The sequence below is a fragment of the Phaenicophaeus curvirostris genome, chromosome 26 (assembly GCF_032191515.1).
Source record: "Phaenicophaeus curvirostris isolate KB17595 chromosome 26, BPBGC_Pcur_1.0, whole genome shotgun sequence".
NCBI lineage: Eukaryota > Metazoa > Chordata > Aves > Cuculiformes > Cuculidae > Phaenicophaeus > Phaenicophaeus curvirostris.
The window spans coordinates 2,493,371-2,507,037 of NC_091417.1; the positions used below are offsets into that span (position 1 = coordinate 2,493,371).

The 13,667-nt window shown below is 49.1% G+C and overlaps 1 protein-coding gene across 1 annotated transcript; it reads left to right on the forward strand.

The window, feature by feature from the left end:
• Positions 1-421: 421 nt before the first annotated feature.
• MED1 (mediator complex subunit 1) lies at positions 422-12,939 on the forward strand. The gene is made up of 17 exons (XM_069877350.1): positions 422-519; positions 2,449-2,555; positions 2,890-2,968; positions 3,169-3,223; positions 3,352-3,484; positions 3,936-3,964; positions 4,343-4,414; positions 4,708-4,782; positions 5,391-5,464; positions 5,801-5,890; positions 6,418-6,529; positions 6,817-6,941; positions 7,159-7,277; positions 7,907-8,108; positions 8,286-8,381; positions 8,488-8,593; positions 9,234-12,939. Exons 1-17 carry the CDS (start codon positions 492-494, stop codon positions 12,481-12,483), a joined length of 4,752 nt encoding a protein of 1,583 aa, XP_069733451.1. The 5' UTR covers positions 422-491; the 3' UTR covers positions 12,484-12,939.
• The last annotated feature ends 728 nt before the right edge of the window (positions 12,940-13,667 follow it).

Here is a 13,667-nt window from a genome sequence, read left to right on the forward strand (position 1 = left end):
GCCCCGCTGAGGGCCCTCGCCGGCTCCCGAGTCAAACTTTATGACCGTCCCCTCCCAAACTCCGCCTCTCAGCGCCGGACCCGGCCTCCCGCCGCTCTCCTCCGCGCCGGGGCTAGGCTGCGGCCGGTAAACCGGGAGGTGAAGGCTCAGCTGCTCCACCACGGCGTGGGGAATAAGGCCGGGGGGGGCGGAGCCTGGCGCCAGAGGCCCCGCCCGCTCCCTCCGCGCGTTCTCGTTCCCGTCCTCTCGCGAGGTTTGGGCGCCGCTCTCGCGAGACTTGCGCGTCCTCGCGAGATTTGGCCGCTCTCGCGAGATTTGGCCGCTCTCGCGAGATTTGGCCGCTCTCGCGGGAGCGCGGGCGCCGCCGCGGCCGGGAGCGATGGCGGCGGCCACCGCCGTGTGAGGCCGGCGGGAGCGGCCCGGCCGCGGCTCGCACCCCGCTCCTCTCCCCCCGCTCCCGGCCCCACGGGCCGCCCCGGGCCGCCTGCGTCATGAAGTCGGTGCTGGGGGGCGCCGAGGGTGAGTATGACTGGAGGTGGCGGCCTAGGGAAGGCACCGGTGTCTCCGAGGCACCGGCAGCCCTGAGGAACGGGGGACCCGCTGGCACCGAGGCGTGGGGAGCCCCGAGGCACCGGCGATTCCGAGGCATCGGCACCTTTGAGCCACCGGGGGATCCCGAGGCACCGGCACCTTTGAGGCACTGGGGGACCCTGAGGCACCGGCACCTTTGAGGCACTGGGGGACCCTGAGGCACCGGCGGGGCACGGGGAGCCCTGAGGAACGGAGAACTCGGTGGTTCTGAAGCACGGAAGACCCCGGTATCCCCGAGGCGTACGCCCTTAGAGACAGCAGCAGCGGGAGGGCAGGGGTCTCGCTGCCCCCGCTGGGCCTTTGGGTGGTGGGGCCGGCTGCAGGGTGGTCCTGCTTGTGAGGAGAATAAAGGTGGTTATACCCATGAGTGTCTGGCTTTGTCAGACTGATCAAGCTGGCCTTGCGCTTGGTAGGATCTGATATACTAAAGGAAGTTCAGATTGGGTGTTAGGAGAAGGCTTTTCACCCACAGGGCGGTGGAGCACTGGAACCGCTCCCCAAGGAAGCAGTCACGGTGCTGAGCCTGATAATATTCCAGAAGCATTTGCCCAGTGACCTCAGTCCCGCGGTGTGAATGTTGTGGTTGTCCTGTGCAGGGACAGGAGTTGGGATTTGATGATCCCTATGAGACCTTTCCAACTCAGGGTGTTGTAGAATTTGGTGATACTTGAGGGAAGAGCGTGGAGGGCCCAGGTCACATCATTTGACAGGCTTAGCGTTAGCTCTGGGAACTGTACGTGCGTCAGTAATGAAAGCAAACCCTTGGGATTTTACAGGTGAGGACTCACAGGGTTGTGTGCTGTGGCCATTAAAATGTTGTAGATGTGGTATTTGTCCCAGACCTGCTGCTGCCCACGGCAGGGTTTGTTTTGGCAGTGATATCTCCCAGGATTTTCTCACAAATGCAAGCACAGAAAATGTTGTCTGTTAGCAAAAAAAGACAGAGTCATAGCGTTCTTGAGACATGGTTGGTTTCTGTTTGTGTCCAGCAAGAGAGTAGGGTAGATGGGATTCTGGGATGTGAGGGGTGTTTTATAAAGGCCGAGTAGGTTCCAGATTGGCAGAGATCATAGAATCATGGAATGTCCTGAGTTGGAAGAGACCCATAAGGATCATTGAGTTCAACTCCTGTCCCTGCATAGGACAACTCTAACGTTCACGCCACCTCCGCAGTCGCCCAGTGTTGCATTGTCTTGTGGTGTATGGAGCCATGTGATCACTCTGGAATGGCTCTGAGGGGACCCCAGCCCTCAGGTTTCAAGCTTGCCTGAGGTCAGAGCGCGTCTGGTCAGAGCATTTGTAAGAGTGCGTCTGACTGGAGTGTTTGTGCCATCTGGCACCCATCATTCGTTGAGCTTTTTGGTGGCAGAAAGGTCTTGTGAAGATCTTTGCTGTACAAGAAGTGAGAGAGCTGGAGAAGAGAACAGGGAAGGGGGATGCAGGGCATGAAGCTTAACCTTGCTTCTTTAACACTGTGTTCTCTGTTCCCTGTCCCAGGGAAGCTTCGTTTTCAGACCTTACCATTGTATCTTCAACCAGTGCCCCAGTATATTCCCATGTGCCAGAACTTATCCTGCTGGGGCCACATCATTCCAAGTCTATGCAGAACAGGAGTTGGGCTTTTCCCAACAGGCCCACAGGCATTTTATGATCCTTCAGGTTTCCGTAGCTTGTGATCCATCCTTAACGTTTGCTTAACCTTAAGGTCTGGGTCACAGGGATAAATCAGCAGTGAATAAGTTTTTTGAAATCGCGTTTAGCTTAAAGATGGGAAGTATTTTCCTTGCAACTGCCAAGCTGATTTGTAAAACTTCAAATGTTGTCTTGTTCCCTTTTCTGAATATGCCCGTCTTACAGAAACAGAGAAGCTGAATAAGATGAGCTCCCTCTTAGAGAGACTTCATGCAAAGTACAACCAAAACAGGCCTTGGACAGAAACCATGAAGCTGGTCCGTCAAGTCATGGTGAGAGTCATCAGGATTGGAACAGGAGGGTTTCTGAAGTTTCTTTAGTAAAGAAATCTTGGTCTGTAGATGAGGAGAGGGAAAAGCAGGAGGCAGGAGAGAGCTATATCAAAGGCTTCTGCCTGCATTGTGGTGTTAAATGTTTGTCTGTCTCACTGTTTGTCTGTTGTCTCTTGTATAGCTCTTAGCTTAAGCCTATTCAAAAGTTGCTACAACTGTTTTTGAGATGAAATGTAATCTGCTTTTAATTACCTAAATAAGCCTCACTTGACTGAACAAGAGATGCAATAATATGGACAATGCAATAAGGACATTTTTCTTCTTTCTGCTTAAGGAAAAGCGAGTTGTGATGAACTCTGGGGGGCATCAACATCTGGTGAGCTGCTTGGAGACTCTGCAGAAGGCATTAAAAGGTTGGTACGCTCTGTACGTGCGCTTTACAAACTGTTTAGCTGTGATCCACTACGGAAACGCTGCAGGTTGGAGCACACGTGAAGCTGCGAGCAGACATGGGTGGGAGTGGCTGGCTGCGATGGGGTTAATGCTGATATCTTATTCCTGGGAAAATGTCGGATTGTTTCACTGAGCCTTGTTTTTCACTCTCTCCATCCAGTATCTTCTCTGCCTGCCATGACAGATCGCTTGGAGTCTATAGCGAGGCAAAATGGGTAGGTCTGCTCCTTTGTTGTATGGCAAAGGTTTTTCCTGTTTATCTGTACACGTCATAACCTCCCTGCTGGTTTGATTGGTTTTTGTGTGCACCTCATAGCAATTTTTGTTTTGTTTTGTATGTAAGCCTTGGATCTCACCTTAGTGCCAATGGCACTGAATGTTACATCACTTCAGACATGTTCTATGTGGAAGTCCAGTTAGATCCTACAGGGCTGCTGTGTGATGTCAAGGTGGCTCACCACGGAGAGAATCCTGTGGTACGTATCGCTGACGAGGATGAGGGGAACACCTTTGTGGTTTGGGACTGCCTGTTTGGCTCCCTTTCATCTGAGCAGAGGAAGTGGCCTGCAAGAAAGCTGGGGAGGGACTTCTTACAAGGGCCTGTAGTGATAGGATGAGGGGGAATGGCTTTAAATTGGAAGGGGGAGGATTTAGATTAGAGATTAGGAAGAAATTCTTAACTACGAGGGTGGGGATGCACTGGAACAATGTGCCCGGAGAAGTCTTGTCTGCTTGAATTTGTCCCAGAGGGGTTGCTGGGCAGAACTAGAACCATAGTGGTGCACAGTTGTGAGCATTGGGTTGCTTCTTGTGAAGAGCTGATGCTCAGAAATTTTACTGTCCTGATATTTTACAGTTACTGTTCTGCACAGGGACTGAAATTGCTGCCTTCAACATTGATAGCATTGTGTGTTCTTTGCTTTTCAGAGTTGTCCAGAATTGGTGCAACATCTGAGGTGAGCAATAAGGGCTGTTTGTTGCATTTTCTGACAGGCTTCTCTTGCAGTAGTGATCCGATGCTATTTTACGGCTGGAAACGCAGCCTGTTTCATAACTGTTCCTTCCCCATGAAGTCTCTCTGCTTCTCGAGGGGATTTTCTGGCTTCCGTTCAGACACTTCTGATTCTGGCTGCTGTGCATGGTATCTTCTAAGCCACAGAACAACATTCATTGAAATCATTAAAGCTGCATGGTTTAAAGAACATTTTGTAGCTTTCATGTAGCAAAACTCTTTTCTTATGTGACTTACTGTCTGTATTAATATAACACTTTAAAGCAAAACATTATCTGTTACAGATCTGAACACATTAACCTTTTTTCCCTCTTCTTTTCAGAGAGAAGAATTTTGATGAGTTTTCAAAGCATCTGAGGGGGCTTGTGAACCTGTATAAGTTGCCAGGAGACAAGTAAGTCTGGAGCGTATTTAGTTACATCCACATATATAAAATCAAACAAATCTACAAGGTTTTTGTTCTGTGCTTAAATCTTCGTTGTGTGTGATCCTCCTGACTTCGTCTCCACAGCTTGTGTGTGCACACAGTGGGTAAGGGGGATTTAGTGTTAAGTGAGGGATGAAGAGCAAAGAGTTGTGGTTTCTAAATACTTGGTCTGATGGCAAGTACTGCAACTTGTGATCTGGGTGCCATTGCACAGTTCCTTTCAATTTATCTCATATTGCTTTGTTATTTGTTTTCCCTAGCAAATTTAAAACTAAGATGTACTTGGCTCTGCAGTCCTTGGAGCTGGATCTCTCAAAAATGGCAGGGATGTATTGGTAAGGACACATCACGGTTTGTTTTTTCCTGTTATTGGTTTGCTTTTACTTAACGCTGCATCATGTGGACTGGTTCTGGGCATGCCAAGTGTTGTATATGCAGGAGAAGTTGCATCGGTGCCTGGATGATCTGGTGTTATTGCTAAGATGTGCAATGCTGAGGCTGTGGAAGGCGTGGACTAACAGGGAAGTGAGAGATGGGTGGGTGAATGGATGGATGGATGGATGGATAGATAGATAGATAGATAGATAGATAGATAGATAGATAGATAGATAGATACATACAAAAATTGCTTGGAGCTGGCTGAGCAATTCCTTTTTAACTGCAGAATGCAGTTGAAAGAAAGTCTGGAAGGTAAAAAGTTTGTAACTGGGTAGGTTAGTGCTAACATGTTTTGCAGTAAGAAATAGACTGTTTCACAGCAGAAACTCTCCCTGCCCAAGAGGGTAAAGTAGTTTTTGTTTTGCCTAGGACAGTGTGGTTTAAGATTGCTGTGTGACTGAGAAGTTGTTACATGGAGCTAGACTCTTAGTCTGCCGTCAGCAGATGAATTTTGGCTTTGGGTATGACTCTGGCTTGTTACAGACTGCGATTGCCTGTCTTGCAGGCAAGCCACCAATGCCAATCCCCTTGACAAGATTCTTCACGGCAGTGTCGGCTATCTCACCCCCAGGAGCGGAGGTAACTTTGATTACCTGTTAAAGAAGCAAAGAATACAAGTTACTGTTCTAGATCCCCTTTATGGACATCAGTTTCACAGAACTGATGCAGCAATGCAAAATGCTAATTAAACTTCAAGATGATTGAGTGTTTGTAAGTCCTACGTGATCCAGAAGGCTGGCATTTCGTAGACAGCCACATCTGTGTCTTTGACAGGAGAGAAAATTCTTCTAAGGGGCACCAGCAGCTCTGCACAGTGTATGCTCTGTTACAGTGCAAACGTTATGTGGTTACTGGGGTCAATAATGATCGGGTTAACTCATATCGTCAGGATGTTCAAAAGCTTCTCTCTTACAGGTCTTCTGATGAATCTCAAGTATTACGTCTCACCTTATGATCTTTTTGAAGACGGCACTGGAGCCCCTGTTGTTTTACATGAGAACAACGGTAGGTCAGCTGTGGAACCTGGCCTGGACTGCTGCTTGGAGGAGGGAAGGAGGCAGAATTCCAGCGTTCTGGCTCCCCTCTGCTGACACCCTACAGGAAAATCCTGAGTTGGCTTGCAGAGGCCATGAGTTTAATAGAATGAGTTAAGAGCATTATTTATGTGTGTACATGGACGTCTGTTCTCGCTAAAATAAAACCAGGCACTGATTAAAATTGAGTCTGGGCTTGGGAAAGAAGGGGAAATTGTCCAAAATCATTATTTGCTTTGCTTTGTAAAGAGCATGCTACAAACTTGCAAGTGCATTTGGAATATATTTTCGGAATTATGCAATTGGTCTACGTTGCAAGAGAGAAACAGCATTAGGTAGCGTAACTAATTTGGCTGTGGTCCGTTTAGAGATAAAGGTGAATGCTGAAAACTCTGCCTTATGGGGGAAGTAAGATATTTCCACCAGAGCGATACTTAATTCATAAAGCTTGCTTTGGTTTTTTTATCAGCTGATGCTTTTGGGTTTTTTTTCTTGCAGTTCCTCGGTCCTTGGGTATGAACGTGTCGGTAACAGTTGAGGGAACCATGACTATGTACAAACTTCCGATTGCACCGCTGATTATGGGCTCTCATCCAGTTGACAGCAAAGGGTAAGAACAAGGCACCTCGATGAGGTGCAACTTCTGTTTGGTCCTCTGTTAACATCAGAGTGGGAAGATGACTGCGTGATGTCATAGCATTATTATAAAGTGCTTATGTGCTGTCTTTAAGCCAAGAAATATACATTTCAGACGTATGATGTGCTTCTGAGGGGTGTCCCAATTTTTATCACGATATAACAACTTGCTTTTGTTGGAGCACTGAGATGGATTTGTGGTGCTCGCAGGCAGAGTCGTATCCTGCACCTAATAAGATCTCGTGTTACTCCGTATTTCAGAACTCCGTCTTTCTCATCAATCACCAGTGCCAACAGTGTGGACCTCCCTGCTTGTTTCTTCCTGAAATTCCCACGTCCCGTTCCGCTGTCTCGAGCTTTCATTCAGAAACTTCAGAGCTGCACAGGTGGGTTCCAGATCCATCAGACCAGACAACGCCTAGCTTTTTATTAATAAATTACAGCTCATTTCTAATGTGTGCCAGGAAAGTTGCTCAAGGTTTTGTGCTGTTTCTAGTAAAACCTAGATAGATTCCTTTAACTGGATGGTGACACCTAGTTCTGGCCCCACCGTCTCTTCCTGGCGCCCAGGTGCTATCATTCCATGCCATCCTCTTCCCTCAGGTATCCCGTTGTTCGACACACCTCCAACCTTTGTGCCCTTGTACGAGCTGATCACCCAGTTTGAATTATCCAAGGAGGCTGATCTGCTGCCTTTAAACCACAATATGCATTTCTATGCAGTAAGTATGTTGTTACAACCAAGCCGTTGCATTGGTAGTTGAACAGTTTGGGATTTTTAATCTGTTTCGGGGATCTTTCAAGTGGGTCGAGGACAAGTGATAGAGCATTTATTTATAGGCAAAATCTGTGCTCTCCGGGCATTAGAATTCAGATACTGACATGACCACAGCGATTGGGGAAATTAGGTAACGAAAGATCCATTGCTATTGAAGTGGAGCTGCAGGAATGACAGCAGAGGGGTGGGACTGAGCCTTCCTAGATTCCGTCCCTTCCTCTGTAAAGTGTGACTGAGGGAATTCTATCGCTTTGGGAGAAAACCTGGTTCTTAAATTTGTTAATAACAGGTCTGTTTAATGTCCGAGGGTTTCCCTTTTCTCTCAGAAGGGATGCCACACCATATGAAACTTTAAGTGGGGACAGTGAACTCTGTTTGGCAGTGCTGCTTCTGAGGAGCCAAATTCATGTTTTGCTTGTCCAGATGGGAGGGAAAAAGCCTTTATTGCTTGTCATCTTCAGCCAGAGAAGTGGCTCGGTGTTACGTGGATCTGGCTCTGCTCTTTCCTTCCCAGATATCTGTTATTGCCATGTACCCAGCTGTAATTGGATTAAAATAGAAACTATTTGTCAGGCCCTTCCAGGACAGCAGCACTGTTACTTTCTGAACAAAGATGCTCCTCTCCCAGATGGAAGAAGCCTTCAAGGAACTCTGATCAGTAAAATCGCCTTCCAGCACCCTGGGCGGGTTCCTCTCATACTCAATTTGATCAGACATCAAGTGGCGTACAACACTCTGATCGGCAGCTGCGTCAAGCGAACAGTTTTAAAAGAAGGTGAGTACCACGTCAAGTGTGGACGATAAGAAACCCTGGGTGATTTTTCCAGGTGTAGGAATAAGAAACGAAGCCAATGCTGCTTTCCTTCCCTACCACTTCTCTACGGGGATATTGAGCTGGTGCCTCAGGTTTATCTCCTGTGTTCCCTAATTTACTAGTTCCTGTGTGTTTCAGATTCTCCTGGGATCCTGCAGTTTGAAGTTTGTCCTCTCTCCGACACCTGTTTCAGCGTGTCCTTCCAGCATCCTGTGAACGACTCCCTGGTGTGTGGTAAGTGCGCTCAATAAAAGCACGAGCGTGTTCACTGGAAGGATGACAGAGTTTCCTCCACTGTGATCAGGATGTTGACCTCTTCCAAATGCCTCCTCTCTTCCAGTCGTAATGGATGTGCAAGACTCTACTCATGTGAACTGTAAGCTGTACAAAGGGCTGTCTGATGCTCTTATCTGTACAGATGATTTCATTGCCAAAGTTGTTCAAAGGTAAGCTGGATTTTTTTCTGTGCCATTTTACACTCACAGGTTGTGTAGATGAACTCGGTGCCTGTCTCATATTTGCCTCCTAGTTTGGGAGCTTTTCTGTCTGTGGGTGAACTTTGAGTTCTGTTTGTAGGTAAGTTTCCTTTCCAGTAGTGAAAGGGGCTCCAGGAAAGCTGGGAAGGGGCTTTTGTGGTCTTTTTGTCCTTGAGTAGAATGTGGCATTATTCACTTTTACAGGACAGCAGGAAATTAGGTTTGCAGGCTTGGACAATGGTATTTTCTGTCAGAGTCGAAGTAACAACCCAGATTGTATCCTGTGCTGTAACTACAAGATTATGGTCTATCAGTTGTTAGAGTTAATCAGTGGAGTAATTCTCCCTTTGTGATTACCACGTAATGCGTAAAGGCACAGTTGTCTTGTGGCTGGATAAGTGAGGTGTGATAAGCGTAAATACAAGCAGGACAGCAGGGCTTTTGCAGAGCCTGGACCTGTTGCTCTCAGAATCATAGGATTGTTTAGGTTGGAAAAGGCCCAAGAGGCTCACTGCTTGCTTTATGTCTGACGCAGTTGTTAAGTGTCATCAGTGAACGCCACTCCAGGGCAGCAAAATGCGTGCTGAACTCCTTGTCTTGTGTCTTGCAGGTGTATGTCCATTCCTGTCACCATGAGAGCGATCCGTAGGAAAGCAGAAACGATCCAAGCAGACACACCAGCCTTGTCCCTCATTGCAGAGACAGTAGAAGACATGGTGAAGAAAAACCTTCCTCCCGCCAGCAGCCCTGGGTACGGGATGACCACAGGCAGCAACCCCATGAGCGGCACCACCACCCCGACAAACACGTTTCCTGGGGGCCCCATCACCACTCTGTTTAACATGAGCTTAAGCATGAAGGAGAGGCACGACTCGGTGGGCCACGGCGAGGACTTCAGCAAGGTCTCTCAGAACCCGATCCTCACCAGTTTATTGCAGATCACAGGGAACGTGGGGTCTGCCATCGGCTCGAGTCCAACCCCTCCGCACCACACGCCGCCACCCGTGTCCTCACCAGCAAGCAACACCAAGAACCACCCCATGCTCATGAACCTTCTCAAGGAGAATCCGCCTCAGGATTTCTCCACTCTGTATGGAAGCAGCCCCCTGGAAAGGCAGAACTCTTCCTCTGGCTCCCCTAGAATGGAAATGGGCCCTGGAGGGAATAAGCAGAAGAAAAAAAAATCCCGCGTGCCAGCCGACAAACCCAAGCATCAGACTGAGGATGATTTCCAGAGGGAGCTCTTTTCAATGGATGTGGACTCCCAGAATCCCATTTTTGATGTGAACATGACCGCGGATACCCTGGACACCCCTCACATTACTCCAGCACCCAGCCAGTGCAGCACTCCTCCCACGACGTACCCACAGCCTATCCCTCACTCGCAGCCCAGCATTCAGAGGATGGTTCGCCTTTCCAGTTCGGACAGCATTGGAGCGGACGTCACTGATATCCTGTCGGATATAGCGGAGGAGGCTTCCAAGCTGCCCACCACTAACGAGGACTGTCCACCCATCGGTACTCCAGTCAGAGACTCTTCCAGTTCAGGACATTCCCAGAGCGCCCTCTTTGACCCAGATGTTTTCCAGACAAACAGCAGTGAGAACCCATACACAGACCCCGCGGACCTGATCGCAGATGCCGCTGTGAGCCCCAACAGCGATTCCTCTAACCATTTCTTTCCAGACGGAGTAGATTTCAATCCTGACTTGCTCAACAGTCAGAGTCAGAGCGGCTTTGGGGAGGAGTACTTTGATGAGAGCAGTCAGAGCGGAGACACTGATGATTTCAAGGGCTATGCATCCCAGGCTCTAACCACTTTGGGAGTGCAAGTCTTGGGGGCGGATGGGGGGGAAAATAAATTTAAGGGGAGCGCTCAGTCTGACACGGTCGATTTTAGTATTATTGCAGCTGCCAGCAAAGCACTGGGGTCCTCTGACATCATGGAGCATCACAGCGGGGGTCAGAGCCCTCTGCTGAACACAGGGGATTTGGGAAAAGAGAAGTCGCAGAAACGGGTCAAGGAAGGCAATGGTTCTGGAAGTAACATGGCAGGTCCCGGAATAGACGGGAAGCCAGGAAAGCGTAGCCGAACGCCATCCAGCGATGGGAAAAGTAAAGAGAAACTTCCAAAGCGGAAGAAGCAGGAGACAGATGGGAAATCTCCATCTCACAGTTCATCAAACAGACCTTTCACGCCACCGGCAAGCACAGGTGGGTCCAAATCTCCTGGGAGTTCAGGCAGATCTCAGACTCCTCCGGGTGTAGCCACTCCTCCTATCCCAAAAATAACCATTCAGATCCCCAAAGGAACAGTGACCGTTGGCAAACCGTCTTCGCATGGCCAGTATACCAGTAGCGGCTCTGTCACCTCCTCCAGCAGCAAAAGCCATCATAGCCATTCTTCCTCCTCCTCCTCCTCTTCCTCCTCTTCAACCTCAGGCAAAATTAAAAGCAGCAAATCGGAAGGGTCATCTGGCTCGAAGATGAGCAGCAGCCTCTACTCGAGCCAAGGCAGCTCGAGTTCAGGTCAGTCCAAAAGCTCAACTCAGTCGGTGGGAAAGCCTGGATCCTCCCCCATCACCAAACACGGCCTCAGCAGCGGTTCTGGAAGTACCAAGATGAAACCTCAAGGAAAGCCATCATCACTTATGAACCCTTCCATGAGTAAACCAAACATCTCTCCATCTCATTCGAGACCCTCAGGAGGTTCCGACAAGCTTGCTTCTCCCATGAAGCCTGTCCCAGGTACTCCTCCATCATCTAAAGCAAAGTCACCTATCAGTTCAGGTTCCGGAGGCTCCCATATGTCTGGGACTGGATCAAGCTCGAGTATGAAATCATCTTCAGGAATGGGATCCTCTGGGTCTATGTCACAGAAACCACCTCCTTCATCAAATTCTTCGACGGCGTCTTCATCTTCCTTTTCGTCTAGTGGGTCTTCCATGTCTTCATCTCAAAATCAGCATGGAAGTTCCAAAGGCAAGTCTCCAAGCAGAAACAAGAAGCCATCCCTGACTGCAGTCATAGACAAACTTAAACATGGGGTTGTCACTAGCGGGCCTGGTGGAGATGACCCGATGGATGGACAGATGGGGCCAAGTTCCAATTCCTCAAGCCATACTATGTCCTCCAAACACAACATGTCCGGAAGTGAGTTCCAGGGCAAACGTGATAAGAGTGACAAAGAGAAATCTAAAGTCTCTGTTTCTGGAGGATCTGTTGACTCTTCCAAGAAGAACTCAGATTCCAAAAATGTTGGAAGCACTGGAGTGGCCAAAATTATCATCAGCAAGCACGACGGTGGTTCCCCTAGCATTAAAGCCAAAGTAACCTTGCAGAAGCCTGGAGAAGGAGGTGGAGAGAGCCTAAGGCCCCAGATGGCTTCCTCCAAAAGCTACGGATCCCCTCTAATCAGTGGATCCACTCCCAAACATGAACGCTGCTCCCCCAGCCACAGCAAGTCCCCAGCGTACACTCCCCAAAACATAGACAGCGAGAGCGAGTCGGGCTCCTCCATAGCGGAGAAGTCCTATCAGAACAGCCCCAGCTCCGACGACGGCATTAGGCCTTTGCCTGAGTACAGCGCGGAAAAACACAAAAAGCACAAAAAAGAGAAGAAAAAAGTGAAGGACAAAGACCGGGACAGAGATCGGGATCGAGATAAAGACAGAGACAAGAAGAAATCTCACAGCATGAAGCCAGAGAGTTGGTCCAAGTCCCCCATTTCAGCAGACCAGTCTCTCTCCATGACGAGCAGCGCCATCCTCTCAGCTGAGCGGCCGTCCCGGGCCAGCCCCGAGTTTTTGATCGGGGAAGAAGATGATGATCTCATGGATGTTGCTTTAATTGGCAATTAATTTTCTGAGTGGCTTTAAAAGGTGAGCTCCCTGTTGGACCTGTGGGTTCAGGGGATGGAAAGGAACCGTTGCTCGCAAACCTGCCACGTTGATTTTACTGGGTGTGTTTGAAGAGGAAAAAAAAAGTATTTCCATGGATCTCCAAAGTCTGAACGGGAAGTGTGAGGCCAGCAGCTCCTACAGCAAGCCAGGTCCTGCTCGAGCCTTTGTCCTGCGGACACTCCCACTCAGTCTTAATTAACAAGTATTAATGCCCCATTAGAGTTAATGGGTATAAAGCTGGGGATGTGTGGCGCAGGCTGTCCTGGGAGAATCCAAGCTCCTCTGCCCCCCTTCCCATCCAGAATAAGTTGCTTTCGGTTTTTGGAAGTTTTAAACTAAATTTTAAGGTGTATTTGAGGGTTGGGTTTTATTCTTTTTAAAGTCGGAAGAAAGAAAAAGAAGTGTTTTAACTTATTTTTGTGGCATTTCTTCATTCGCCGCCTGATTCAGTGCAGGGCTGAGCAACTTCATCTTCCTCCGATCCAAGCTGCTCTGCGGGATCAGGCACCGGGTTCTACTGGATGGCGGCATCACGTTCCAGGTCGCAGCGATGAAGGATTCTGTCTTGGGTTTAACGTCCCTTTCCTTTTAGCTACTTATTTGTCTGAATGCCTCGTGCTCCTTGTTTTCACACAATCTCTGTTTTAATTGTGTGATGCAGAGCTCAGAGGGAGCTGGGGATTTGGGCTGAGCCTGGGGATTTAGGCAGCTCTGCGCACGTACAGCCACGTAGCCTTGGTGCCGTCTGAGAAATTCTGGCAGGTGGTGGCGTGAATCTAACCAGGAAAGGAGCTCTGTGGTTGTCACCTGAGCGTCACTTCCTTATAAGCCTGGCAAACCAGGCAGCCCCAGGATCCGCTGGTGGTTGTGAAGTGATGGACTGTGAGCTGCACGCATCCCGGTCCTGTGAATGCTTCAAAGCTGTGTTTAACTCACCTGCTGCGGACGCTTCCAGTCAAGACCTGGGGGTGTTGGTTGACAGTGACTGACCGTGAGCCAGCAGTGGCCCAGGTGGCCAAGAAGGCCAATGGCGTCTTGGCTTGGATCAGAAACGGTGTGACCAGCAGGTCCAGGGAGGTTCTTCTCCCTCTGGACTCGGCACTGTGGAGACCGCTCCTCGAATCCTGGGGTCAGTTCTGGGC